The sequence below is a fragment of the Aegilops tauschii genome, chromosome 3, assembly GCF_002575655.3.
Source record: "Aegilops tauschii subsp. strangulata cultivar AL8/78 chromosome 3, Aet v6.0, whole genome shotgun sequence".
Classification (NCBI taxonomy): domain Eukaryota; kingdom Viridiplantae; phylum Streptophyta; class Magnoliopsida; order Poales; family Poaceae; genus Aegilops; species Aegilops tauschii.
The window spans coordinates 405088922-405116910 of NC_053037.3; the positions used below are offsets into that span (position 1 = coordinate 405088922).

Genomic DNA, 27989 nt, shown 5'->3' on the forward strand with positions numbered 1-27989 from the left:
GTCACCTGGCTGCCGTACGTCTCCGACGCGCAGTTCGTGGACGCGGGCGTCAGCCACAACATCTCCGCCGAGCACGCCGACATGATCGACCTGAAGCTGCCGAGGCTCTACAACGACCTCCGGAGCTTCCCCACCGGCGCCCGGAACTGCTACACCGTGCGCCCCCTGACGCCGGGCACCAAGTACCTGGTCCGCGCCACCTTCCTGCACGGGAACTACGACGGGCTGGGCCCCGGCGGCCTCGCCGTGTTCGACCTCCACCTCGGCGTCAACTTCTGGCAGACCGTGAACGTCTCCAGCGTCTCCGACCCCTTCCAGGCGGAGATCATCGCCGTCGTGCCCGACGACTACGTCCAGGTCTGCCTCGTCGGCAAGAAGGGGCTCGGCACGCCCTTCATCTCCGGCCTCGAGCTGCGCCCGCTCCCGGACACCCTCTACACCGTCGTGGCGAACGCCTCCCTGTCCATGGCCGTCCACGGCCGGTACAACCTCGGCCCCGACGACGAGAAGCTGGTCGTAAGGTACCCGTCGGACCCCCACGACCGCGTCTGGAAGGTGCTGGCGAACCTGCGGTCATGGAACCCGGCCAACACGACGGGCAACGTGCGCTACGTCGCCGGGGACCAGTTCGAGGTGCCGTCGGCGGTGATGCAGACGGCCGCCACCGTGGACGACGGCTTCAGCCTGCGGTTCTACTGGGACGCGTACGAGTCGAACAAGGAGCTCGACTACTTCGCCGTGCTTCACATGGCCGAGCTCCGGCGGCTCAACAGCAGCGAGGCGAGGATCTGCGAGGTCTACCTCAACAACGGCCTCTGGTACAGCAAGCCCTTCTCCCCGGAGTTCCGCTACTCCAGCTCAATGTTCGGGATGGTGACAGGGAGCGTGGAGTACAGCTTCAGGATCGAACCGACCGCCAACTCCACGCTGCCGCCATTGCTCAATGCGCTGGAGATCTATGTCATGGTGCCTACTGCAGAGCGTGCAACCGATGGAGGAGATGGTATGGTCTCTATACATGCAAATTGGTGTCTCTGAACTGAATTTCGTTATGCACAGTGATTTTTACTGAAATGAAGCTGACATTTTGTTGTTTTATTTAATTAATTTGGGGGAACCTAGTGAGTGCCATTATGGCTATCAAGGCCAAGTATGAGATCAAGAGGAACTGGATGGGTGATCCGTGTGGCCCCAAGGTATATTTGTGGGACGGTGTAGGTTGCAACTATGCAATCTCTAGCGCACCAAGGATCACCTCACTGTGAGTTCCTGCAAGATGCAAATTCAGTCCTAAATACTACTCCCTCTGTCCCATAATGCAAGACATTTTTTTTACACTAGTGTAGTGTCAAAAAACGTCTTACATCGGACGGAGGGAGTACGTACTATGTTACATAGTAAAATAACTGAGAAACATGTAACCTTTGGAATGCAGAAACTTGTCCTCCAATGGGTTGGCTGGAGAAATCACCACTCTTTTAAGCAATCTCACTGCTCTTCAGAACCTGTAAATATGCATCATCTATTTTACTACTCTAGTTCTCCGTCAGTATTTTTGTGCTGCATATTCAGTGCTAATAGTTGGAATTTTTTTGATCTTTCAGGGATTTATCTCACAACAGTTTGACAGGGAACATTCCTGAATTTCTTGCACAACTACCGTCGCTTGCTGTCCTGTAGGATCAATGACTATGAGATTTGTACTACTTTGATCATACATTGTCACTGTTACACTCGCCCAACATTAATCCCGTCCCCTGTTTCCCCTCAGAGATTTGACCGGCAACAAGTTCAATGGATCTGTTCCAGAAAGTCTTCTAAAAAGGTCGCAAGAAGGTGCACTTTCTTTAAGGTAGTATATTATCCCTTTTTTTTGTGCGCTGAAAGGTACTCCCTCTGTAAACTAATATAAGATCTTTTAGATAAGTAGTGATCTAAAAGATCTTATTTAGAGAAGGAGTAGTATACAGAAGGAGTAGTATATTATCTTCCTATATATATACTATATCGTAGCTCAGAAGAAAATAAATATAATCACGAACCTGCTCATTGTCACAACTCACAATCCTATTGTGCATTAGCAAACAAAGGATTAAAAATCTGAACATTTTAATAGGGTTTTAGCAATAGCCTGTGAAGATCAGAGAAAAGTAGAATGCTCCTTTATCCAACATATCCTTTAACACTGTTCTATTTTCACTATGATTTGTGACCCTTATTTTTTTGGTGAATGTTAGGATTGAAGCGAACATAAGCAGCATCAGCAATGACCAGCCACAAGGAAAAAAACCTAACAGGAGCACTGCCGTAACTGTCGCTGTGGCTGCCGTCGTACTTTCTGTAATGGTGGTTGTGGTGGTAACTCTTACGCTGTGCCTTCGCAGGAGAAGAACTGAAAATGGTGATTTCTATTGACTGTAAACCAAGTACTTGTCTAATTACTGTTAAGGAAAAATATAGTGTACTGTGTTCTTGGTTGCTAATAAAGCACTAGTACCTATGCAGATCTTTCTGTCAGACCGCTGAATGGAGGTAAATCAAAAGAAGACAATGGCGACGCTGTCTCAATGCAATTCGATAACCGCCAGTTCAGTTACAAAGAGCTAAAGACAATCACAAATAGCTTCGAGAAGTCCATTGGCAAAGGTGGGTTCGGAGTAGTCTATCTTGGCTACTTGGAAGATGGAACCCCAGTTGCAGTCAAAACACGCTCAGAATCGTCATCTCAAGGGGTTAATGAGTTCTTGGCAGAGGTTAGGCTTCCTCCAGCTCTTTTCCTCTCATTCCTAATTACCTATACCTGCTTTTTTTCTTCCATCGTGTGCATAAAATTAATCAAATCAATTTTACCCAACTACTTTAGTAACAAGAATTTGTCAGTTTCGCCAAATCATATACTGCAAAAAAAAAAAACACTTGGTCACTCGTTGACAGAAGTACTCTGAATTGCATTTCAGGCTCTACATTTGATTAGAGTTCATCACAGGAACTTGGTGAATCTGGTTGGCCACTGCAAGGATGGGCAACACTCAGCTCTTGTGTACGAGTACATGTCTGAAGGAACTTTACAAGAGAAGCTAAGAGGTACCAACGGACAAGTAGTAGCGTCTTACGCGTCAAAAAAAAAAAAGTAGTAGCGTCTACTCTCACCCCTGAAACTCCTATTGATTACTTGTATGTATCCTTCAGAAAAATCATCTGAGTCCCTAACATGGCGCCAAAGACTAAGGATTTCGCTCGACTCCGCTCAAGGTTTGCTAGCTACTAGGCTAACTTCTTTGGACACACCAGCTTCTCTTCTCTTCTCTGTCAGAAAACAACCTAACTGAATTTTCATTTTCTGACGATGTGTACAGGCCTGGAGTACCTGCACAAGGCGTGCACGCCGCCGCTGATCCACAGGGACGTGAAGACGGCCAACATACTCCTGAACGGGAGCAACCTGGAGGCCAAGATCGCCGACTTTGGGCTGTCCAAGGCCTTCAACAACGACCTCCAGTCCCATGTCTCCACGCGAGTAGTGGGAACCCCAGGATATCTCGACCCCGAGTACGTTCCTCCCCACTAACCAAAACCAGAGAGAAGCAAACTGAAGTGCTCTCTGACAGCACGAGCTCTGCAGGTACTACACTTCGTTCCAGCTCAGCGAGAAGAGCGACGTGTACAGCTTCGGGATCGTGCTGCTGGAGGTGGTCACCGGCCAGCCCCCGATCCTCCCGGAGAGCGTGCACATCGTGCAGTGGGCGAGGCAGAGGCTCGCCAAGGGCGACATCGAGAGCGTCGTGGACGACAACATGCGGGGGCGGTACGACCTCAACTCCGTCTGGAAGGTCGCCGACCTTGCCCTGAGGTGCACGGAGCAGGCGGCCAGCCAGAGGCCCACCATGGCCGACGTCGTCGTCCAGCTCAAGGAGAGCTTGGAGCTGGAAGAAGGCTCTGAGAGGGTGCACGGTTCCTACACCGGAAGTGGCGACGCCGACGAGTATGCGGAAAGCAGTGACGCTGCAAGCCAGAGTACGCAGAGTGGGAGGGTGCTAGACCTGGTGAGTGGCCCCGCAGCTAGATAAGTCTGAGAATGTCGTTGTGATTTATCCGAGTTTCTGTTTAGCTGTGAGCTTCAACCTCATAACATGTCCCCACAATAAGAACAAACGGTATCTATTCCCTCTTCTCCATTGAGCTCCCCCTTCTTTGAGGGTGTGTCGCTTCCTCTAAATAGGCTTTTGATTGTGTGTCGCTTTCTCGAAATAGGCTTTCGCCCCGTTTTATAAATAAAGCAAAGTTCCGTACAACAATCAAGCAAATCCCAAACTACAAACCAACGGCTGGGGCCACAACACAACAATGCCCAAGAAAACATAAAAGAAATATGAAAAAAGGCCACCTAGTGGCAGTCGCAAAGCGACACTACGATGCTGCGAGCCGACGCACTGTAGCTAGAAGCGCATTCATCATGTGGCCGAGGCGGGTATGCTCACGCTGCCTCGAGAGCGGGTGCCAGTGCTGCATAAAAGCAAGGAATTTGAAGGAGTCAGATGCCTTTGCCGGAAAGACCTTCTCAACCACCATCTTATTACGACTCGTCCAAAGTGTCGATGTCATCGCCGCAAAAACTAGCCAGAAAAGGCGGCAATGTTGCGGCGGATGGGTAGTCCTATGGTTAAGGAAGTCCGCAAGGTCCAGGGCCTCCCATTCAGGTCCCAGCGCCTCGTAAACGAACGTCCACGTCACCCTTGCAAAAGTACAAGCGAAGAGGATATGTGCCTCCGTCTCCGATAGGGGCACAGGCCGTTCCCGGGGCCGTGTCGCTTAAGAACCTCTGTCCCCGAGGGGAGGCGATTTCGCAGTAGCTGCCAAACGAATATCTTAATCATCAGGGGGACGGGGGCTTTCCACATTGGAGCTAACCAAGGTGTGTTTGGTGCCTAGCACAGAGCATGATATGCCGAGCTCACCGAGAACTCTGTCGTCGGGGTGATTCTCCATGACACGGTGTTAGGATATTCCGGAAGCGTCTGTGGTAAAGCCTCCCGCAAGCTAGACCAATCGTGTGTCGCTGTCGTGCCTTTTTCAACACTAATGTGTTTGTGTCGAATAGTATGTACAAGGTCAGGTTAGATTGGACTTATGTTGTAGAGTGGGCAGAATACATGTAATGTTGGAGTCGAACAGTTTATACCCTTAGCCTCTTATATAATGAGAGGTACCCCATGTTGTAACCAACGATGACTAGATAACGACATGCACGCGGGAGGAGCCGGCGGCATGTGCCAGTACCTAGTGCATTCGGTGTTGTCGTTCTCACGGAGGACTGCTCGTAGTCAACTAGCCATTGCCCCGGGAATAGGCAAGTTCTTCGAACCTCGTTACGAAATCTCGCTGTCGTCATTGTGCTGTGATTGCTTGTTCCTCGATGGATCAGTTGTACGTCAGATTATTCTAACAAGTGGTATCAGAGTCTAGGTACCTAGAAAATAAATCGTGATGGACTCGCGGGTGGTTGGTGGGTTAGAAAGACTCGTGTTAGCGGCCCATGGTGATCAATGTGTCATGGAGAGATTTCTGAGCTTTAGTCACACATCAGTTGTAGAAGGAGATAGAGCACAACTTACAAGGTTGAGGATGTCTCCTCTAAGCTGGCTAGTATTTTGGGAGGTGAGGGCCCAAACCCTGGTATAAGTTTGTGTTGTCCTTTGGTTGGGCTTGATTGATGGGCTACGATGCTTGTGTGGCGGGCCCAAGCAAGTGACCGACACACCCACTTCTCACGCACCGCAAATGCAATGATGCCATGTTGAATGCAATGTACAATACATCAAACACAAAAAATTGTTGCACTGACACAGCACATAACATACCTATTTCGTAGCAAATGCAGCGAAGCGTTGCAAGGCTACATGCCGTCGAACTACACACAAGAAGGAAACATGCACTATACCGACCCAACATATGACGCGCAAACGTCCAAATCACCGCAAAAGCGGCGGCGCGACGTTGCATATGACGGCGAACAACATCGACAGGGTACATGACACGCACAAGCGCTGCGGTAGACCCAGCATCGCCGAACTACCAAAGGATCAAAGAGACACAAATAAACCGGGCAAGACGGCACCTCGCACACTCGTCAATGCATCCAAGCAGATGAAAGGATACCAGGAGGCGCAGCAGCTCCGACAACATCCACCATCCGGGCACACGCAAACAAGGCCGACCGGACAGGTCCCTCACAACCCCACGCGCACACCTACCTGCAGGGCGAAACGGTACCAGCCAAACAACATCCACCATCCGAGCATACACAAACAAGGCTGGCCAGGCAAGCCCCTCACAAGCCAAACAACATCCACCATCCGAGCATACGCAAACAAGGCTGGCCAGACAAGCCCCTCAGAACCCTACACGACAAGGCTGACAATGCAATATTCAACGAACAAGTCACGTGTACCAAGTCTCAAGATGATATGCCGGCTCAGTTTCTCGGAGGTGCTCATAGGGATAGGGTGTGCGTGTGTGCGTTCATAGGGGTGAGTGTATGCGCGTGTATATGAGCGCTTATGTTTGTACTGATGCTCAAAAAAAAGTCACGTGTACCTGGCTGGCGCGAACCAAACAACGCGGCAGGGAACGAACGACGCTAACATGACGACCCAGGCTCACCTGGCGCATGTGGACCAACGCATGAGATGACATACGTAGGCGCAACGAAAAACACTACAGAAAGCTGGCCCCGAGTGCGCCCGTTGCCCAGTTGTCATGTGTTGAAGTGTATATATGAATTGCTTATGCCTTTTCATCAATTCAGACTTTTGGTTGCGTTGGGTAGTGCATGAAGCTTAACATGGTATCAGGTTCTAAGGTCTTGAGTTTAAGTCCTAGCGTTCGCAAATTATCCAAAAATGGTGTTAACCCCTCTCTGTCCGTCCACGTATAGGCCTCTTGAACCATACTTCCGGGGGTGTCGAAATATATATATGTGGATCGCCTAACCAAAGCTTAGCATCATGGACCCCTGAGAATCCCGTTCTTCAATCTTTGGTGCAAGATCCAATAGGTGCAACTCACTCCAGGCACCAAAGACGACATTCGATGGAAATTCACTGCTGACGGGTGCTACTCCACCACCTCTAATTATCGGATGCAGTTCGCCAGCTTGGTCAAGTCGTACATGTCTAGGATGGTGTGGAATGTTTTTTGCGTCACCAAAGATTATGTTTTTTCTCATGGCTCATTCTCCGAAACATAATTTGGACGGCGGAAATATTTGCATAGAGGGGTTGGCCAAACTGTAGTCTTTGCCAGTTGTGCAAAACGGAACGGAATCGGCAGTACACCTTATTTTCAAATATCCCTACTCTATTCGTCTTTGGAACATGATCTATAACTGGCTTGGGATGTAATCTCAGGCTAGCGATGGGTCTGACCTACATTGGGTAAGATATTGGTGGAATGCTAGCGACGGACAACTCGGAATGGCGGGAGGGCGTTCAATTTTATGAAGATGCTGGTTTGTTGGCCAATCTGGAATGAAGAAATGCGAGAGTTTTTCGAAACAAGTCATCTTTACCAACCCACGTGATTTTCTCGATCAACATTGAGGCGAAGATTTGGATCATTGCCGGGGCTAAAAAATTTCGGGAGAGTGCTCCCCTTGTGTATTGACATTTGTGGTCATGAAACTCTCAAACCTTGTCATTCTTCTTCTTAATTAATAAGATGAGACAAATTTTTTGTTCCCGTTTCTAAAAAAAGATTTCATGTCATGGGTATTCTAGTTACGAATCAAAATGTTTTATACTCCGTCCCAAAAAGATGGTAGACAGATCTAAGACAAGCTTTTCATGATGTGTGGTAATACTCGCTCCCTCTGGTCATTTTTACTCTGAGTATTATATTTGTCTCAAGTCAAACTATGCAAAGTTTGACCAATTTTATATTAAAAAATATTAACATCTACAAAACCAAATATATATGTATTATGAAACTATATTTCATAATGAATCTAACAATATTAATTTGACATTGAGAATGTCGATATTTTTTATAAGTTTGGTTAAAGTAGAGATACTTTGTCTTCGGACAAAAACTTATATGCAAACTAAAAACGACCGGAGGGAGTATAACTTAAAAACAGTAGATCTAAATATATACAAAAGTAACCACGCTAATTCAGAATTCAGACCAATTCATTCCTAGGTACAGCAACTCTTGAGTCGCTATGACCTCGTCGTAAGATGAGGCCAACAAATCTTGGAAAGAGTCGGGCGTGGACGCCGGACCGAAAGTGTGAGCAACGCAAGGATCATCAAATTCAACCGTGCCGCTCCCGCTAGACTCCGGCCACAGTATTGTGTCATGCACGTCCACTGGCCACGTAGCGCTGCTCCCCGCTGCAAAACTACTGGCCGTCGGACTTGTTCCAAATGACGACGGCGACGACATCACCTCCCCGGTGGATTCACGGGTCGTGGACTGCGGCTCGATGAGCCCCATGAGCTCGGCGTACAGCTGCTCCGATTCACGCGTGAGCTCTCCGCCGTCGTCGAGCGTGGCGAGGGCCGCGCCGAGGTTCACCATGGCCGGTGGAGGAGGGGGGAGGGACGATTGATCGACCCCGTGAGGGCTGTCGGCGGACGCGACGGCGTCGCCGCCTGTAGGGGGAGTTGATGGCGCCGCGGTCAGCGAGTAGTACCTCTTCTTGAGCTTGGTGTTCCAGTGGTTCTTGACGTCGTTGTCTGTTCGGCCGGGGAGCTTGGCCGCGATCACCGACCACCTGGTTACAAACCAAACCACCACATATATAGTTTCAAGTAGTGACATTAATTCAGCCGTCAAACGTATATATGTTCAACAAAGAACTAGGTAGTCATGTATCCGTGTATATATACCTGCTTCCGATGTCGCCGTAGAGGGACAATATGAGGCTGTCCTCCTCGTCGGTGAAGCCGCCGTGCCGGAGCGCGGGGCGGAGGTAGTTGAGCCACCGCAGCCGGCAGCTCTTGCCACAGCGGTTAAGCCCTGATGATGCATATGCAAATTACTACTAGTAGAAACAGAACTAGCTATAGAGAAGGTAAAGTGCTTTGCAGAGTGGACAAGCACTCTGACGTGTGCCACACGCTAACTGGAGTCCTGGCTAGGTGAGTAAATTAATTACGCAGCGATGATAAGCTTGCGTAAACTAACTACGTAAACTGTGTCAATTGTCAACCAACCAGCCTTGCTAGACAGAGACGTCGCAACTCACACATGCATTCCACTGCTAGCAGACGAACCTAGCTCACACGAGTTTCTTTTGACCACTGTTAGCACCATCCTCAAGGCACGTACGTACGTAGTACGGTGGAAGCAAAAATGAACCTAAGTGCGTACGGCTGACGAATGAATTCCTAGCTCCGGCAGGCGCGTTCTTCCTTTCGTCTCGGATGAACTATATACGCCGGCGGCCGGCCGTAGCACGTAACACGTATACGGTACCTGCTTTCTGTGGCAGCGTGATCCAGTTGCCGGCATTGGCGAACCTTCTGACGAAGTTCCTGAGAATGGCGTCCTCCTCCCGCGACCACGGCCCTCGCTTCACGCTCGCCTTGTCGCAGCAGGGAGACCTCCCCATGGATCAGTCCAACAGTTCAGGCCGCAGAATGCAGATGTGGGAAGGAGAGGGAGCGGGATCGCCGATTCCGGTCGAGTAATCCTCCCGACGGTTAGGAAGGGGTTATGTAGAGCAGCAACGGCCCTGCACTGAGCAAGTTGACCAAGCATATATAGGCCCTGTTTGGTTCATAGTAAGTCCTAAGACTTTTTTAGTCCCAAGTCCCTAAAAAGTCCCTACCTGTTTGGTTCTGGGACTTGTAACTATAAGTCCCTATAAGACTCTTCTTGAGAGTCTTATTTCATAAGTCCCAAATGCCCACTTTAAGTCCCTATAAGTCCCTCATGTTTGATTTAGATGAGACTTATAGGGACTTTTTTAAGTCCCTAAACCAAATAAGTCCCTGAAAACAAACACCCTCATAGTCTCATCCAGAAGAGTTCAACCACTACCGGTCAGTTTAACTCATACTGTACTAGCTACAACTTGCATATATACATAACCGATCCTCGCAAAAACAAAATACCAAGATAACCACTATTCTCTTTTGTATGACGCGCTGCAACATTATATGTATAGAAGTTCAATAAGTGTCAGTTCTTGCCGAGATGCTCAAAAGAGACTCGACATATATGCTTTGGTCAGGCGGCCCCGGCCTCTAGTCTATAGGCACTTGCATTGGCCCGTATTCCATATACCTAGAAAAGCTTGATGATAACTTGGCAACTACCAGACGATAATCTATTTCGTTTTAGCCGCTAATCTCATGACCTAGCTTGGTGATAGCTTGATTACTTCCGCTTCAAAAGATTGTATATAGATGGTAGTACATACATGTAGCTGGTGTTGCTGGTAGTTTCCCATGAGGCCACGACCACCAAAGTAGCCACTAATCACATTGCATCAATTCCGCACAAAGCCGTGAGACAAACCTAACCCGCTTTTATGCATGGGTGGCACATCTTAGAAGGAGTCTTCTTGTGTGAGACTTTCTATGAGTTACATACCAAGAAACTTGATGTAGTTATATTAAAGGTGCACGTTTTAAAATCTATAACAAGGACAAGGGGCCCTTCTTAAGCAGGTCATGTGCATGAGAGGCTTTACGCCCAAATGTTATCATTCAAACAGAAAGGCAATGTTGGTGTTAAGGTTAAGAGCATAATGACATTGATCACTATTTCAAGCAATGAAGGGATTGCTGTTGGGTGATCCTTTATCACCAATCCTTTTCAACATCATTGATGATATGGCGGTAGTGCTTATAACGTGCAAGAGCCAAATGGGATGGTCAGGCCTTATACCACATTTGGTGGATTGTGGTGTGTACGTACTACAGTATGCGAACGACACTATCGTTTTTATGGAGCATGGCATGGAAAGGGCGCAATTAATATGAAGCTAATTCTTTGGCTATTCGAGCAACTATATAGCCCCAAAATAATTTTCACAAGAGTGAGATCTTCTGCTTTAGTAAGGCCAAAGAAGACAAGAACTGGTACAAATGACTTTGGTTGTGAGACTACCTCACTTCTGTTTTGATTCCTTGGCCTCCCAATGCAGAATAGAAGGGCATTGAGGACTGCTTTCAGAAAAAGCTTGGAAGGGCAAGTTATTATCCTATGGGGGTCATCTTATTATCATCAAAGTTGAATTAATTCTATTGTTTTGCAATAGTTAGTAGTTGAAATGAACTTAAGTTGTTCTTCGCTATCATTTTTCATTGAAATAATGAAGATGCTTTTATTTGTGGGTGTATGTTTTATTGATAGTTATGGTCCATTGATGATTCTTTTATAGTGCGCTGTCTCTCTCATTATTTCCTCCATCTCACCTTGTATATACTTTTAAAAAATCATTTCTCTCCCCATCAATGTTTGATAAGACTCATATCACTATCTTCTACTATCATCTCTTGCCGTGCTAGTGCTGCAATATCAAGTCGAGGTTTTAGCACACAAATAAGTTATGATTTTATTCATAAAGTAGTTGGTTAGGTATTTTATCTTTTGAAGACATTAAAATTTACAGTACCAAATAGCAGTACACCAAAATATCACAATAGAGAAAAGGGTAAAATCAACCTCCATGTTTGCACAAAATGAAAAAAAAATCATATTGGTGCTAATAGCATATATCATCATAGGTCTTTTTCTGTCAAGTTTAGCAACCTGAAGTAGCGAGCATGCTGAATATGCATAATTGATGGACAACGGCGGAAAACACAATGTTTTTTTCTTGGTTAAATTGATGCTCCGCATATGCCAAAATCTCTATCACGAGATATCCTACATGTAAGTAAATCTTTTGTGCAGTGCCACTAACAACAGCCATCTGTTTGAAAAGAACAATTCAACTTAGTAAGCCCAACTCATTTTTTCAATCACTTTCTTAAATGGCCAGCTCTTGAAATCATAAATGGCAACATATGGCTAGGTTACAAACAAGATTTGGGACAAACATCAGGCAACCCGCTACAGTTATGCATGCACCACGCTGCCTTTCCCGATGCAACACAAGCACGAGGTGAAGGCATAACACCTGTAAGGATTATATGGTGTTTCCAAGGATCCTGGACATCGTATGGAACTCAACCATATGTAGTGCAAGAGGAGTAAATTGCATAAAACCACCACTTTAAGGGCTAGGTTTGCGAAAATCACTAGGATACAGTTTCTCGCAGAAGGCACCACGTCTTGCGTAATTCTTTTGCAAAAACCACTGATCGGCGGATCTGGGTCGTTTAAGAGCGTTTATGGCAGATGGGGCCCGTTTTCTGCTTACGTGGCATAATTGTTTAGGTTTAATGCAAAAAAGCCCTCCTACATTCTCCCTACTACATCTTAGGCCCTCCAACCACGCCCTCGCTCCATCCGCAGCCGGGAGACGAGCTCGGCGCCGCCCCTCCCTCCCCGGGCCGCCGCCGTCGTGCCCCCCCCCCCCCCCCCCCCCCCAACACTCACGAGAGCTCGTTCCCGATTTTGAGCAGGCCGGAGACCAGGGGCAAGGTGGCGTTGAGCGCGACCCCGCCTGTGAGGATGGTGGTCGCGGCTGTCGCGGCGAGGGAGGAGACGGCGTTGAAGGCGAGGACGACGCGCATGACGACGGTGAGCTGATGGCCGTGGCCGCCGCGGGGCGGGTCGACGAACGAGTTGGAAGGAGCGCTGGCAAGGCAGGGGAGGAAGTGCCCCCCACGCCGCGGCCGTCTCGGTCGTCAAGCGCGGCGCGCGAGCGGCTGAGGGACGACGGTGACTGGGGCGACGACGAGACATGGTGGACCACGAGGCGGGAGAGGAGGCGGCGCCGGTGGAGGAGGTCGACGCGGGCGACGATGGTGTTGCAGGCGTCCAGGAGTGCGACGCCGGCATCTAGGTGCGCGGCGACGACGACGGTGTCCATCCCGTCCCCGTGCCCGGCGGCGAGTGCGGGCACGGCGTCCGCAAGGGTGGTCGCTAGGAGGCTGGCCAGACACGCGAGAAGGCCGGCCAGGCGCGCGAGGAGGATGGTGGCCCTGATCCAGATCCTCGCCGGGGAGTAGTGGTCCACCGCGGAGGAGGAGCGCTGGGTCTAATTGCGTTTTTCAATTTTGACTTAGGGGTGTCTATGTAAAATTGTAGGGCCTAGTTTGTAATTTTAGATTGAAAACCATCCGGCACAAAAAGTTACGCCACGTAGGCAGAAAACGGGCCCCATCTGTCATAAACGCTCTTAAACGACCCAGATCCGCCGATCAATGGTTTTTGCAAAAGAATTACGCAAGACGTGGTGCCTTCTGCAGAGAAACTGTATCCTAGTGATTTTCGCAAACCTAGCCCTTAAAGTGGTGTTTTATGCAATTTACTCAGTGCAAGAGTAAGATGATGATGCTGATGATGATCCTCGAAGCAAGAAGGAAGATGAGCATCTTTCAACTTCAGGACTCAACACCGGGCGAGATAACTGTTACTCAGAATAGGATAAAGGGTAATATGTCTGCCATGACTACATCAAAGCCAACCGGGTACATCACGAGGGCTTCTTTCAGCGTCGCTAAGGTACGTGCAAGCATTTGTTATTCCGTATAACCGAGGGTGTAAAGGAATATGATCCTTACTTCACACTGAGAAAGGATTGCACCGGAGCACCGTTATTCTCTCATCTCTGAAAAAGCATTATTGCTTTGAGGATGCTTGCGTATGGTACAGTGCAAATGCCATTACAGAGTATGCCTGGATGGGATAGAGCACATGCATTGACCAAATGGTGAGATTTGTCGCTGTCATAATGAAGGTGTTTGAACCGGAGTACTTTTAAAGAATCAAATGTCGAGGATAGAAAGTTTTTGAGAATTGGAGCAGCAAGAGGCTTTTTTGGTACGCTCGGTTCAGTCGATTGTATGCACTTGAGATGTAAGAACTGTCTGATAGGCTTGGCATGGTAATAACAAGATCACACCAAAGAATCCAATCATAAGTTAGTTCTCTACATGTGTAGATGTTGTAGCTGACATGAACACACCATTGCCTCGTCCTTTTCAAGAAAGGGACTAACACATACTACATTAGATGATGTAGTAATCTGTTAGTTTCCGATAGATAAGAGAATCTATGGAAGTAGAATTGTCGTGATTAGTATTTTATTTTCTGTCAAAATCCGCATGATCAAAGCACGTACCAGGTCAAAGCTCTAAAACCTGGTGTGTACGGTGCACCTTGTACTTTTGGTACTACCAGGAGTCTTGTACTATTAGCAGTTCTTTAGCTTATGCCCGTCGACCTTGTAGAGTACTAAGTATAATACTACTCCCTCCGTTCCTAAATATTTGTCTTTTTAGAGATTTCAACAAGTGACTACGTACGGAGCAAAATGAGTGAATCTACGCTCTAAAATATGTCTATATACATCCGTATGTGATAGTCCATTTGAAATCTTTAGAAAGACAAATATTTAGAAGAGTAGTTATTAGGACACTACCGGGAAATGTATTAGCCAAGATCAGGACGGCTTAAAAATAGGCTAGCCTTGTACATGGCGCATATAATGAACGGCTGATAGGTCCGGCGCCCCAAGAGCTTAAGAAGATAAGCGCCTCAACATACTTGAAACGACGGGAGCGACGCTCCATGGCCTAGAGCGAGGGGCGGCCTCAACGGCATGTATGCCTTTTCCAGAGATGGCTTGATGTGTTCGATTAGTCAGGGTTGTCTCTTGTTAGATGTGGCTCTCATGTTTTCATGCTTCGGGGTTAGTATCACTTATGCCACTCGGTTGGATGATGTTTTATTTTCTCTTGACCTGTTTGTATGAGGATTTCTTCATCATCTAGTATTATTCGACTGCATGGAATATATATATAAAGTTGGGTGAAAGTTTATTTCGGAAATGAAACGACACCGTGTTAGTTGAATGATCATGATGTAGTGTAGCATCACACATACGTCCTCGATGCACAATTGCAGAGTTGCATAATTTATAGCAGCACAAATTGTGTCGTTCTTAATTAGGTTGTATTATATTTGATTAAAATACACAAAATTACATAATCAAAATTATCACAAAACCATTGTCTTAAGGAAGAGCTTCGAATTACCTACTTTCCCTAAAAAGGAATAATTAACCTATTCATGTATAATGTTGTAAACCATGCACTTTCGTCCATCCCAATAAGTTTGTCAGGATTATCCCGCTATGTCGAGGATAACACTATAGCTAGCTAGGTTTACTCCCTGACTTTTTTACTCTGCATATTAGCTCTATTCCAAGTCAAACTTGACGTCCCGTCAAGCTTGTATTACTCATATTAGTCGTGACCAAAATGCTATTAGTCATGTCTTAGCAAATTATGCTAGACATAGTGGTTGTATAGCTCTTTGGCTAAGCTCTGGTCCTGAAGATGTTGAGGACAGATGCATCGTTGATTGTAATCCTTATGGTTGAGTAATGCACGTTCTTTCTGCAAAAAAGAAAAGAGGGAGTACGTGAGTTTCAATAAAAGTTGAAGGTTACCTTCCCAAATATAACATATCAACTGTCTTAATCATATCCAATGGATAATAAAAACTCATAGAAGTTAATAATCATATCACAACTAGCTAAATATTCTCCCCGAAAAATAGTAGGGTTGAACTAATTGCACGGCTTTGAATTCGACACATATTGGTTCTAATACCATATTGTACTGCGAGCACCGATCATTCAGACAATGCTCAGAGAGATTATGCTATATATTTCAACACAAAGTTGGTTAAGTAAAGCGAATCACTATCGCATTGTCAACGAGCAAACACAAGGCTCACACCCAGTTAGAAACTCATGAGGTCATGTGCACCTTTAGCAACTAATGTCTAGCCTTAAAGGGCAATTGATAAATTTCTCTGTGAAATATGTATTTTGAGACTTACAGGCGAATGTTAGCACTTAGCAGTTTGTGCTGAAAATTAGATCAACACTTACGAGGGAGATATCCTCTTGCATTATCTAAACAAATCTGATATCGTTGGCTCCATGTACATCACTATGTTCCGTTTAGTTAAAATGCAACTACATAGTAGATTCAAGGTTTTGATGGCCAAGATTACTAGATTCGGTTTTCTTATCCTTATATGTTGATTCACATAATTATTCTGTGATGGTCGTCCTGTGTTTCAAACTCTTGGTATGTTGAAACAGAAGAATTGTTTTGGATGGGTTGATTTGGACTTGTAGGAAGAGAGGAAAATACGACACTGGTAAAGCCTAAGTGAGTTGGGGAGCGGTTGCTCCTTTTTTAGAGAAAAAAATATACATTTCACTCTTCCAAACAGTTCCAAGAAAATCGCATTAGATGACTCATCATTGTATTCAAGTTCCAAATTTCCAGAAAAAAAAATCGCCTTATTATGTTGTTGTGCAAAAACCCAAGGTCCTTTTCACAACCAAAAAATGATTTTCTGTAAAAAAAACTAGAAATGATTTATTTTCTTGCTCTAATTCTAGTTTTTTTTATACAGACTACAAATCAACAATGCTTTTCACGCACTGCTATCTACATGCCAGGTTTGTTTCGGATTTTTTATTTATTATAGTCTCGTTCTTTGAATCTTCATTCTGAGAAATAGAGAGCATCTGATCTCGGGTGTACAAAAACAACATTGTGTACTTTAGCACTTAGCAAGCACTTCACTAGACTTGAGGTTTATTTAGACTTGTATTAACAACTGAACAAGTATGGTAATTGAGCATTATGGATCACCATTGAGTTTCATACAAATCCACTTGCATTTCATCAATGAGCAAGAAAAGAATATGTATATATGAAGGTAGTTGTTTATAGATGTCAGAATTTTTTACTTAAGCATCTTTTGGCCATGAGATAAGGTCGTTACACTAGTAGAAAACAGGGCTTTGGTCACAGGGCAGTATTCATATTAGTCCCGGTTCAGTCACGAACCGGGACTAATGTGAGCATTCGTCCCGGTTCGTGCGGCTAAGGCATTAGTCCCGGTTCACCTGGGCCCTTTAGTCCCGGTTGGTGCCACCAACCGGTACTAATGGGCTCTGAGGCATTAGTACCGGTTCATGGCACGAACCGGTATTAAAGGTCCCATTTTCAAACTCTACCACCACCACCCCCCCCCCCCCCCGGACCACCTTTTCAGTTTTAGGAAAAACAAAAGAAAATGATGGAAATGTCAAAAAAATAAAATAAAATAAGTTTCCCATGTGATATGTGGTCTAGTTGTTGGGAAAATTAACAAATATGAATTTTGACTTTATTTGCAAAATCTCTCTGGAATTTGTAAAATGGCATAACTTTTGCATACGAACTTGGATGAAAAAGTTTTTTATATGAAAAATCATCTACTCGAAAAGTTACATCCGAATTTAACTGGGGGAACCCCGTTAAACATTTTCAAAATCCTCAAAAACCTAACAAAAAAATTATGGGGCTTTTAAGATCTAGAGTGGAAAAAATCAAAAAAAAAATTCAAACTGTGGTCAAACAATAGTCAAACTAATTATTCTAGAATATTAGTGTTACTAAATAATTATTTCAGTTATTTTGAATTTTGGTCAAATCTGGTCAAACTGTGGTCAAACAATGGTCAAACTAATTATTCTAGAATATTAGTGTTACTAAATAATTATTTCAGTTATTTTGAATTTTGGTCAAATCTGGTCAAACTGTGGTCAAACAATGGTCAAACTAATTATTCAAGAAATATTAGTGTTACTAAATAATTATTGTTTTTTAAAACAATAGTTTCAAACTCAAACAGTGAAATGTGTGACTTCATGCTCAAGCAAAATTCCTGAGGGTTAATAGGATTGACATCTTACTATTGTCAGGAAAACAACAAGTGCAGACATGGAAACGAGGGAGAATAGAACCCGGAAGTTAAGCGTTCTCAGGCTGAGGGAGTGGGAGGATGGGTGACCGTTCGGGAAGTTAGATGATTTGGAATGATGAGGGGTGATTAGAGATTAGAGGATAAATTGAGCAGTGATGAGGGGTGATGATTAGAGATTAGAGATTAAAATAATTCAGAAATTTGGAAATAAAAAAAATTCAAAAAAATTCAAAAAAAAATCATAAAATTTCCTTTAGTCCCGGTTGGTAACCAACCGGGACTAAAGGGGAGAGGCATTAGTAACGACCCTTTAGTCCCGGTTCAAAAACCGAGACTAAAGGGCTTTACCAACCGGGACAAAAGCCCATTTTTCTACTAGTGTTATATCTTGTTATTGTTTACCTTCTATTTGCTACTGTACTTGTTAATATGTGGTCTTGTATTTACTTAGTTGAACATTAAGGCAGCATGCACTGAACTGGTACAGCCATATAAATATATAGAATACTTACTCCCTCCTTACATTTATATAGGGACTAATGCGTTTTTCAAGACCGCCTTTGACTATTGACAAGTTTAATAGTACATGAGATGCATAATATGGCAATTATATCATTGGAAGCTCCTTTCACATACGAATTTGGTGGTATGCTTTGTGTAAGTTGCATGTCATATATTATTGCTCTAACATTTGGTCAAAGTTAGCCACGAAAAATGTATTAGGCCCTATATAGATGGAAGGAGGGAGTACTATGTTTGGTTTAATGGTTCAGTGCTTAAAAATGGTGGAGCTCTCAGCTATCCCACTTGTTTGTGTTAGGACTCTGCATAAGGAAATTATATTGTAGATGCCCAATTGTTTCCTTTCAGGAAAAGATACTGATTTACTATCGTTAACCCAAAACTGAAAACACCTTATTTATTGAAACAAGTTCATAGAAAGTAGGATATTGTTCATGTGTACTATCTACTATGGCAGAGCCAAAGATCACCCGGGACCAGGAGGTGCATGCCTGTACAGGTTGGTTAAATTTGATGTGTATTGTAGTGTTGTTAACACCCCTCAAAATGTATTTTTCTGCCATGGTAGTTTCAGACATCCATGTAGTTGTCTATTATGTAACTGTGATTAAGGACACTACAAAATAGAATATGGGTCAAGGGTTATCAGTTCGTGCAAGTTAAGTTACATGTATAAAATATGATTGCTAAGAAGCACGGAAGAATGAATGACAAGGATTCCCGAATGTTAGCAGACTGAACTGTTGGGTGAACTAAGATAAGGAAGACAAATAGATGGTCATTTTCATGTGCGTCAGTATCAATTTAACGACTTGGTCAGGTGATTAATTGCCTACAAAAATATTGTATCTCTCCCTAATAATAAAGCATGGATTGACTTTATCGGGTTTACCGTCACAATACGCTTTCTTCTCATGTTATAATACGCTTTTACAATTTGTATGGACAAAATCATAATATAAACAAGGTGGTACTAATAGCATGTTCGTCCGTCCGTCCGACCTGGTTCGTATATCGCACGTATCAACCCAATCCGTTCCAAAAAAAAACCGATCTATCTCGATATCGCACGTATCAACCCAATCCGTTCCAAAAAAAAACCGATCTATCTCGACCAGCATACGGCTATCGCTCGATCCCGCTCGATCCGTTTCCGACCAGCATACGGCATCGGCGGGCTCCTCTCCGTGGTCAGGAGGCGCTGATCACCGTCAAGTGCGTGCACCCGGTGCGCGTCCGTGCAGTCAAGTCCGGCCGCTACAACACCAGCATCGACGCGTACGGGCGCTCCGCCTTGGTGGACGTGACGAGGAAAGGCGCTTCCTGCTCCTGGTGGACGTGCCGAGGGCCGGCAACGCGGACGACGTGACGCGGCTCGTGAAGGTGACCTGCACCTATCGCGACACGGCGACCGGACTGGTGCTGGACGTGGCCGGCGAGGACGTGGCGGTGCACAGGCCGGTGGAGCTGGCCAAGGACCAGCAGCCGTCCATGGACGTGGCGCGGGAGACATTCTGCGTGGAGGCGACGAAGGACATCGCGGCGGCGCGCGCGGCTGCGGAGCGCGGCGAGTACGCGGAGGCCGCGAGGATACTGGAGCGCAGGCGGGAGGCCCGACGACGCGAGGTGCAGGGCGCTGGTGGAGGAGCTGCGGGAGCTGAGCACCCGCGTGGTAAGCCGGCGGGAGTACGAGAAGTCGGGGCGCGCGTGCATCCTGACCGGCTACAGCTCCCACGCGCAGCAGCGCGCCGCGTCGGCCTTCGTGGCCGGTGCCGAGGGGTACGGTTGTCCCCAGCCAGCCGGGGTGGCTCCTGGCGCAGCGCCGTCGATTCTTGGTTTTGGAGCGGCTGGGGTGTACGCGACGCCGGCGATGCAGAGGATGGTTGCTGAAAACACGTGAGTTCATATTGTTGGCTAACATCAACCCTAGATCAAAACCATTGGTGGATTTCTCGATGCTCTGCTGTTTTTTCCTGCTCGTACAATTTATAGGTCAGGTGTGGTGAGGTGAAAATCTCCGCCCCGTTGGGATCCTGCCCGGATGTGGTAATGGTGGGTGAGGTGTTTCAGGCCCTTCGAACCGCGGCGTCGGCATCCATGTGATCCCTGCCTTTGCCGGCGATCTCTATCCCCCGTACAGTACCTTGATCTTTTGTTTGGGGTGGTTTATGGCTGAAACGAGTGTGAATGTGATGAGTCTGCATCTTGGTCATGGTTTTTTTCTCCGGTCATGGTTGTTTGAGTAAATTACTGGCTTATTGGCATCCTTTATGATCATTAGCATGTACAAGCGGAGTTTAATTCCATGCTTAGCTTGCAGATGCATATAATAAGTTATTAAATAAATTTGTACTTATAAGTTGCACAATGATATCATAATTGTAGTTACAGATGGTGGATTTAAGACAACTGATGTAGAGAAACAATAAGCCTCAAGGTCAACTCATATGCTAACAGGTGCTACATCACAAAGATTTACTATGCCGTGTACTTATAATAAGTGTCGAAGAAGTGTATCATGTCTGAGCATAAATCATTGATAAGAATCTTCCATTATTTTCCTTAGTGATATGATCATAGATGGCACAACTTACGCCTTGGGGATAGTTGAGAAGTAGTTGTCCCAAGATATAGACCTTTTCAGCATACTTTTACCATTCATTTAGATGTCAATATTTTTTTAATACAAATAAGCATAGAGTACAAAAATATATTTTCATACAAATTTATTAACATATATCTGTCGCGATCATGGTGAAAAGAAATATAGGCGGCCACACGAGTGGGGGTTAAAATATAGGACATTGACCTGTGTATGGGTGGGGAGGGGGGGAGGTGGTCTTAGCAATGCTTACTGAGGCTAGATGGTGTGTTAACTTTTTATCCCGTTGCAACGCACGGACATTTTTGCTAATAACCAATCAAAGGATATTGCTTTTTTTGTAAATGCCTAGGATCAAGGGCATGTAACGCACATTCATCCCTCCACGTCATCTAAAGATGACAACAAAGAGATGTTGCAATGGTTTATTTCTCGGTATTATATATTTTAGTGATTAAAATTTAACTTAAAAACATGGGACTACGGAATGACTTCGTTAGATTGGAGAAAAATGTTCTCTTTTCCATGTACAAAATACGGATACGTTGATAAAAGAGAAAACAAATTGTTGCTGCTCAGGATCGAGTAAATAGGGATACGTTGATAAAAAAGAAAGAGAAAAAATGTGTTGCTGCCCAGGATCGAACTGGAGACCTTCAGTGTGTAAGACTGACGTGATAACCACTACACCACAGCAACTGTTGTTTATGTTTTACTGATTTAACTTATAAGTAATTATGCGTAATTGTCCTCTTCCCAGAAATCACATGTCCTGTATGCTCCGATCCATGCAGCTTCACCTTCGAAGTATCGCATTTTGTAGGGTTCGGAAAAGATGCTACACACTTGTTCCCTTAAGCTTAAGAGGGGCATCTTCAACATTTATACGATAATACTAGTACTCCCTCCGTTAGAAAAATATATGACGTTTAAGCAGCTCAAATGGAGTACTAGTTGTTAGTAAATTTGTCACACAAGACACGAATGCTATGGCAAGAAAATAAATAGAGAAAGAGTAAGGAAGCTAATAATTAGTTTCGAGATGCAAACCGAGAGCAAACTTATAGCTTCCCTCACATCATACCGAACAATTTAGACACACTTCATTTCTTTAGAGTTGTATGGTGGGTTGTTGGTTAATTATATGAATAATTATACCAACAGAATAACACAAACTACTACTACTACTAAAATTGCTCTGAGCCTTCAGACGTATTTCTTGGGCGCCCTTGGATTGCTTGGCAATGATTGCCTGGAAGACTTGAACTGCTTCCACCATTGACATAGCTGAATCTTTCTGAAACACTGCCGAGTAGTATTTCGGTTGTTCGAATTTGTTTCAAAACGAGCACGAACGACTCGAGTTAAGGTCGACTCACAGGCTCACAGCAGATACAAAATAGTGACTGCATCTCTCAACAATATAATGTCATCCGGATCTTACAGCTTAGAGCCTCAGATCTGAACAAAATCGGCCATGTGCCCATGTCGAGTTGTTGTGTACAACTATGAGCTATAATACAAGTATTGTACATCCAAGAGGCAAGAAAACTAGTGCTATCTCCCTATAATCGGTGCGGCAATCATCTTGTCTACAACCCGGGTTTCATCTGGATTGACTGGCACCCGGTCACTCGCTGTCTGTATGGTGTATCCATGCATCGGGAATGGAAGAACGAGAATTGAAACTGAACATTCCATAGAGTGGGGTGGGCTGTCTGTAAACAGAAAATGAAATAAAAAACACAATTTAGGTCTTACAGTAAAGCAGATAATAAAATCAACATTGGCACAGAAATAACAAACTAAAATCAATATGGTAGCCACCAAATATAGATCCCAGAAATATATTGATGCACAAAACAACTTCTGGGGCAGCAGCATCCTGAAAGCAGTCACAGTCCTGAGGCATTTTCAATATGCTCACTGTGAATTGTCTCTTCTTAATAGGGATTTGGCATATCTCCTTGATAGGAAATAAAATGAGCACATATATTCCCAACAATAGTATCCTGCAACTCAATCAGTGCACAAATGAGCTTGATAACTTACAAACTTATGAGATGTTCCAACTTCTGAATTTGCAAATTCCACGACGTCCTTGGTCAAATGAGGTGCGAATAGATTCCACCATATAGGATACAGAGGGAGATTCCAATAGCTCAATTTCCCGTTCCTGTTATTACAGAATGGTATAAATGCACGGAAGAAAGAAAATGCAACTATGCAAGTAACACACACAAAAAGACCAACTGTGCTTACCAGTTCAGCGAGTCGGTCTTCAAAGTTACTCTGGGAACTACTAGCTGGCATAAATACTTTCCTATATGCTTTCCTTAGGCTCCGTACCTTTGATGTTATGAAGAATCCATAACAATCTTATGAGAGAAAGATAATTTACTTGTGTGCAAACATTTAGCTAGTACTGTTTAGGAACTAAAATCAAACCCTCCAGGAGTCCTTAAGAAAATGGTGCAGAAAGTAACGACAGTTCATGCTTATGGTGGTAGTTTAAAAAATAAATCCTACACCCTTTGTTTATGAATGCTTGGCACTTTTGACTAAGAATTATGTGTAGAGAAATACATGATAGTCTCCGCTTCCTAATGCATGTATGGCCTAATGACCTATACAACTCTGCTCATGGCCCTCTGCTTGCATTGCCTCATTGCTCCTGTTTAGGAATATTATTATGGAAGGACATTCTAACCATGTATATCTAAATCGTGATTGCTTAGTATGCGTGACCTTGTAAATATGCTAAGTATTCAAGAACAGACGTACTAGTAACGATGATTTTCACATCATAATTCTTCGTGACTACTAGCAAAATCTATGACTAGTTTTAATGGGCGAAATTATCAGATGATGCATATGTCACAAAAAATATCCTCCCGATAACGCATTGAAGTAGTTTACTGTGAATTCGCAATAAATGGCATCATATGTCTATACAATTACCTATCAGTAAATGGGAGATGAGAAGTGAATAGTACTCCCTCCGTTCCAAATTACTCGTCGTGGTTTTAGTTCAACTCTTTGATTCAAGTATCAAACGACGAAAGACAAGCACTGCAGGTATGATATCAATAAGGGCTCTAAATTTTAGTAATATGAGCAAACCTCTTGGTCTGAGAAACCGTTGCGCCTGAGACCTTCAAGATTTAGACCACGAAGCTCTGCTCTATCACCTGCAACCATCGTGTATCTTGGAACATCTTGTGCAACCTGATTTAAATAGAAATGAATGAATACATAATCTACAGACAAAATATTCAAAGTTTAAACATTGTGAATTGCTTACAACTTAAAGGTGGTGGTAACAACAGTTCTAAGGCCGTTTAATTATTAGGGTTGCTCTCTACATAAAGCAGAACAGGTGCATCGATTCCAATTAAGCAATGAGCTAATCAAATATTCCAGAAATCCACAGAGCCCCACTTCCACCTCAGCGGTTAGGCCCTGCTGGCAGATAGATGAGGTTGTATCATGCTAAAATGACATTTGACATGAGTGCCTCCATGCAGATATAATACTTCATAATTTTGTATGATCATGCACCTGTGCCTAGAAAAGCAACATCAGGTAAAGTGTACCATGTACACTGATTCTCTGACTTTAGCTCGCATACCTCGTTTTGTATTTACTATTTGCATTATCTATTAGTACAATTTGGCCGTGGGTAATGGAGAGGATTGATCAACAACTAAACCACATGACCTCAATATGAACTCTTTCCATAAGAATTATTCCAATACAAGGGAACACCTAAAGCACATGAATATTTATACTTTGCAGACCAAACATACCACAGAGCCTCCGCCTAGAAATGAGAATGATCCAATGTGACAAAATTGATGGACAACGACAGCCCCAGCAGTATGAGTGCAGTCCTGAAACAATAAAATCTTAACGATGCAGAAGTGGGCTCTCGACTAAGAAAATGTGGAGGTTATTACAGTAAAATGATTACTCACTTCAACAATAACATGGCCACCAAATAGAGTATTATTAGCAAAGATGTTATTGCTACCAATCTTGCAGTCATGTGCTACATGGCAGGACCCCATTATGAGATTATTGTCACCAATAACCTATAAAAGAATACTTGCTCGTAAAAAGGGAGAAATGAGCTCAGCAAATATATTTGAATCATAGGGAACCTGAATACCGTGCAGTCACAAGATTTAGAAGATCGATGAATAGAGCAGTACTCTCTGATCTCATTGTTGTTACCAATGCGTAGAAAACATTCATCTCCTGGCTGAACAGGAGGAGAAGGGCATTAATGTTCTGCACAAAGCATAAGATTTCAAGTAACCAAATGAAATGCTCGTCATTCTGAATGTAAGTGTTCGTGTGTCAGCAAAAAACTGATTGACATCATTACACCAAAGTTGTCTTGAATAAGATTGCATGAACGGGAAACGCTAATCAAACACTGCACTATTTGACATCATTACACCAAAGTCAAGCTGCTGCTAACCTTATATTTGAGATCTTGACACTTAACACCAACCACAGCATAGTTCCCAATTACATTGTTTTCCCCAATAATTGTTCGTCCAGGTAGATCTGCACCAAGAATAGCACCACTGCCAGAAACTAAATTCCACAGTATGAATAGGAGTAAAAGTATGTTACTGGCATGTCATAGTTTCAAATATCTTAGAATTTGCAACATGGGCTATCCTGGAACTTTGCAAATTTCAGATGTGAGTACTGCTGGCTATAGTGTACCGTTGACAATACCTAACTTACTTTTGCTTGTAGTTTATCTTGGAACAAGCTTACAGGTTCTTTCTCGTGTCTATTTCAGGTTTAATGCCAATTTGAATTTTCAAATCATACAGTGCAAGCCTTTATGTATTACCAAAAGAGAGAAAAGCCGGAACAGAAAATAGAGAGAGATGTCATCATACGTGTGAACAACACATCCTTCTCCTAGCTCGGTGTGTCCCGTGACATGACTCCCTGTGTGTAACCGACAAGAATCACCAATCCTCGCTGAAGCCCCCACGGTGCAAAATGGGCCTATTGAGACACCCTACAAAATAGTTCAGAGCACATAAAAAACACTGATTTTCTACCATACAACGCCGAACTAGAGAATGCATGCCAGCAGCCTGAAGATCCCAGAAAGCAGCATATTTCCACGGAAGCAGAAAGTAATTATGGGGATTGCATTTAGAAGGCAGAGGTAAACACGAGTCTCGCATGGGCCAGATCCACCAGCTCAGGCACAGCGGCTCATGGGTGGGATGGTCGGAGGGTAATACCGAAGTAAGTAATGCGTGCACCACTAGGAGTATCCATAAACTCACTCAGACATCCCCGAAGCAAAAGCTGCGAGAGATGGGAGGGAGCGATCGGTGCGTGTGCCGGTGTGTGTGCCGTGTGCGTGTATGGAGCGCAGGCGGGAGTCTTCACCTGGCCGATGGCGGCGTCGGGGTGGACGACGGCGGCAGGGTGGATGAAGCTCGTGGACGCATCCCTCGCCGATCCCTCCGAGGCACCTGCGGGCCGCCGGGCATGGTAGGCAATCCCGCACGAGTGAGGGTGACGCTAATGGAGATTAGTTAGGATACGATGAGAAGAGGGGGAGAGCGCGCGTACTTGCTTGGAGATGGCGCGAGGCGATGAGGAGACGGGGAGAAAGGAGGAGGCCGGCGGTTCGAGAGGCGGCGGTGGCGGCGGCCATGGAGGGGGGAAGGGGGAGGCGGACCGCTGTGAATGAGGTCAGCCAGGGTTACGGGTACCCGCTGCTCCGATGCTGCCTGTGTGCGTCTATCAGCATCAGCATTCCAGCGGTACAGCCGCAGCCGCACGCCCGCTGCCAAGACACACGCGGCAGTCCCGCGGCCTGCGCTTCGGCGACACCAGCCGATCTTGGCCGCAATTTACACATACCGTAGTTTGCTCAGGTTATGTACACAAGCTCCAAGATCATCTCGACCAAAAAAAACATAGCTACGATTTGACTGCCTACCCGGTTGGCTTTCCTTTCCTCCGAAGAAAGAAAAGGCGACTCGCCCACGTCTTAGTCGTGTGGGGTGCTAGATTTGAAGTTTGATGGCGTGTTCGGGCTTTCGCCCTTCGTTTAACATAATGGTTTCATTTTTGGCGAGTCATCTTAGAGGTCCGCAAAACTGCATACCAACGATGGAGCCGCATCGAGCTCGGGTATGGAGGTGATTCGTCATTTTTTTCTTTGATGGCTGTTGTGGTGGTGCCAGAGGCAGGTGACGAACGCCGGTGTCAAGCTCGGAGAATTGTCCAGTCTTGTGTTCGCACACTAACACGTCACGTATACCCTCGACGCCGGGGTTGATACACCGCAGCTCACGTCGAAGGAGCCTCACCGGAAGCGCGATTCGCAAGACAACCGGAGAGAACTTTTGAGGACCCGAAACCTTACACTCCCGGGAGGGACCCCGTCGGGGAGTGCGGCGGCTATGGGCTGCCCTAGGTCGGTCATGTAGGGGAACATAGCAATAATTCAAAATTTTCCTACGTGTCACCAAGATCAATCTAGGAGATGCTAGCAACGAGAGAGAGGGAGTGCATCTTCATACCCTTGAAGATCGCTAAGCGGAAGCGTTACAAGAACGCGGTTGATGGAGTCGTACTCGCGGCGATTCAAATCGCGGAAGATCCGATCTAGCGCCGAATGGACGGCGCCTCCGCGTTCAACACACGTACAGTCCGGGGACGTCTCCTCCTTCTTGATCCAGCAAGGGGAGAGGAGAAGTTGAGGGAGGACTCCGGCAGCACGACGCGTGGTGGTGGAGCTTGTGGTATTCCTGCAGGGCTTCGCCAAGCTCTACGGAGGAGAAGGAAGAGTTGGAGGAGGGAGGGGCTGCGCCAGGGAAAGGGTGCGGCTGCCCTCTATCTCCCTCACTATATATAGGGGGAAGGGGTGGAGGAGGCGCCCTAGGGTTCCCTAGGGGAGGGGCGGCGGCCA

General features: G+C 45.3%; 3 protein-coding genes and 1 non-coding gene across 5 annotated transcripts; 1 reads left to right on the forward strand and 3 right to left on the reverse strand.

Moving 5' to 3' along the window:
• On the forward strand, nt 1-4359 carry LOC109742406 (LRR receptor-like serine/threonine-protein kinase IOS1). Its single transcript, XM_045234907.2, has 11 exons — nt 1-1003; nt 1123-1261; nt 1436-1507; nt 1605-1676; nt 1772-1852; nt 2238-2401; nt 2506-2753; nt 2958-3084; nt 3190-3252; nt 3357-3549; nt 3623-4359. The coding sequence occupies exons 1-11, from the start codon at nt 82-84 to the stop codon at nt 4065-4067; spliced, it is 2526 nt and encodes an 841-aa protein (XP_045090842.2). The 5' UTR covers nt 1-81; the 3' UTR covers nt 4068-4359.
• Nucleotides 4360-8169: 3810 nt separating this feature from the next.
• Nucleotides 8170-9613, reverse strand: LOC109742411 (transcription factor MYB58-like). Its single transcript, XM_020301497.1, has 3 exons — nt 9478-9613; nt 8889-9018; nt 8170-8773 (listed from the first exon to the last, which is right to left on the reverse strand). Exons 1-3 carry the CDS (start codon nt 9611-9613, stop codon nt 8170-8172), a joined length of 870 nt encoding a protein of 289 aa, XP_020157086.1.
• A 12038-nt stretch (nt 9614-21651) lies between these two features.
• Nucleotides 21652-21724, reverse strand: TRNAV-UAC (transfer RNA valine (anticodon UAC)). Its single transcript has one exon. It is a non-coding gene; the product is annotated as a tRNA-Val (tRNA).
• Nucleotides 21725-22418: 694 nt separating this feature from the next.
• LOC109742407 (probable acyl-[acyl-carrier-protein]--UDP-N-acetylglucosamine O-acyltransferase, mitochondrial) lies at nt 22419-26911 on the reverse strand. 2 transcript variants are annotated; one of them, XM_020301493.4, is made up of 11 exons: nt 26642-26911; nt 26456-26541; nt 25948-26072; nt 25512-25620; nt 25197-25289; nt 25003-25119; nt 24835-24918; nt 24149-24253; nt 23288-23374; nt 23078-23201; nt 22419-22743 (listed from the first exon to the last, which is right to left on the reverse strand). In XM_020301493.4, the coding sequence occupies exons 1-10, from the start codon at nt 26724-26726 to the stop codon at nt 23082-23084; spliced, it is 1011 nt and encodes a 336-aa protein (XP_020157082.1). In that variant the 5' UTR covers nt 26727-26911; the 3' UTR covers nt 22419-22743; nt 23078-23081. The 2 variants fall into 2 exon arrangements, with proteins under 2 accessions (XP_020157082.1, XP_040260138.1); XM_040404204.3 differs by having other exon boundaries at nt 22704-22991.
• Between the last annotated feature and the right edge of the window lie 1078 nt (nt 26912-27989).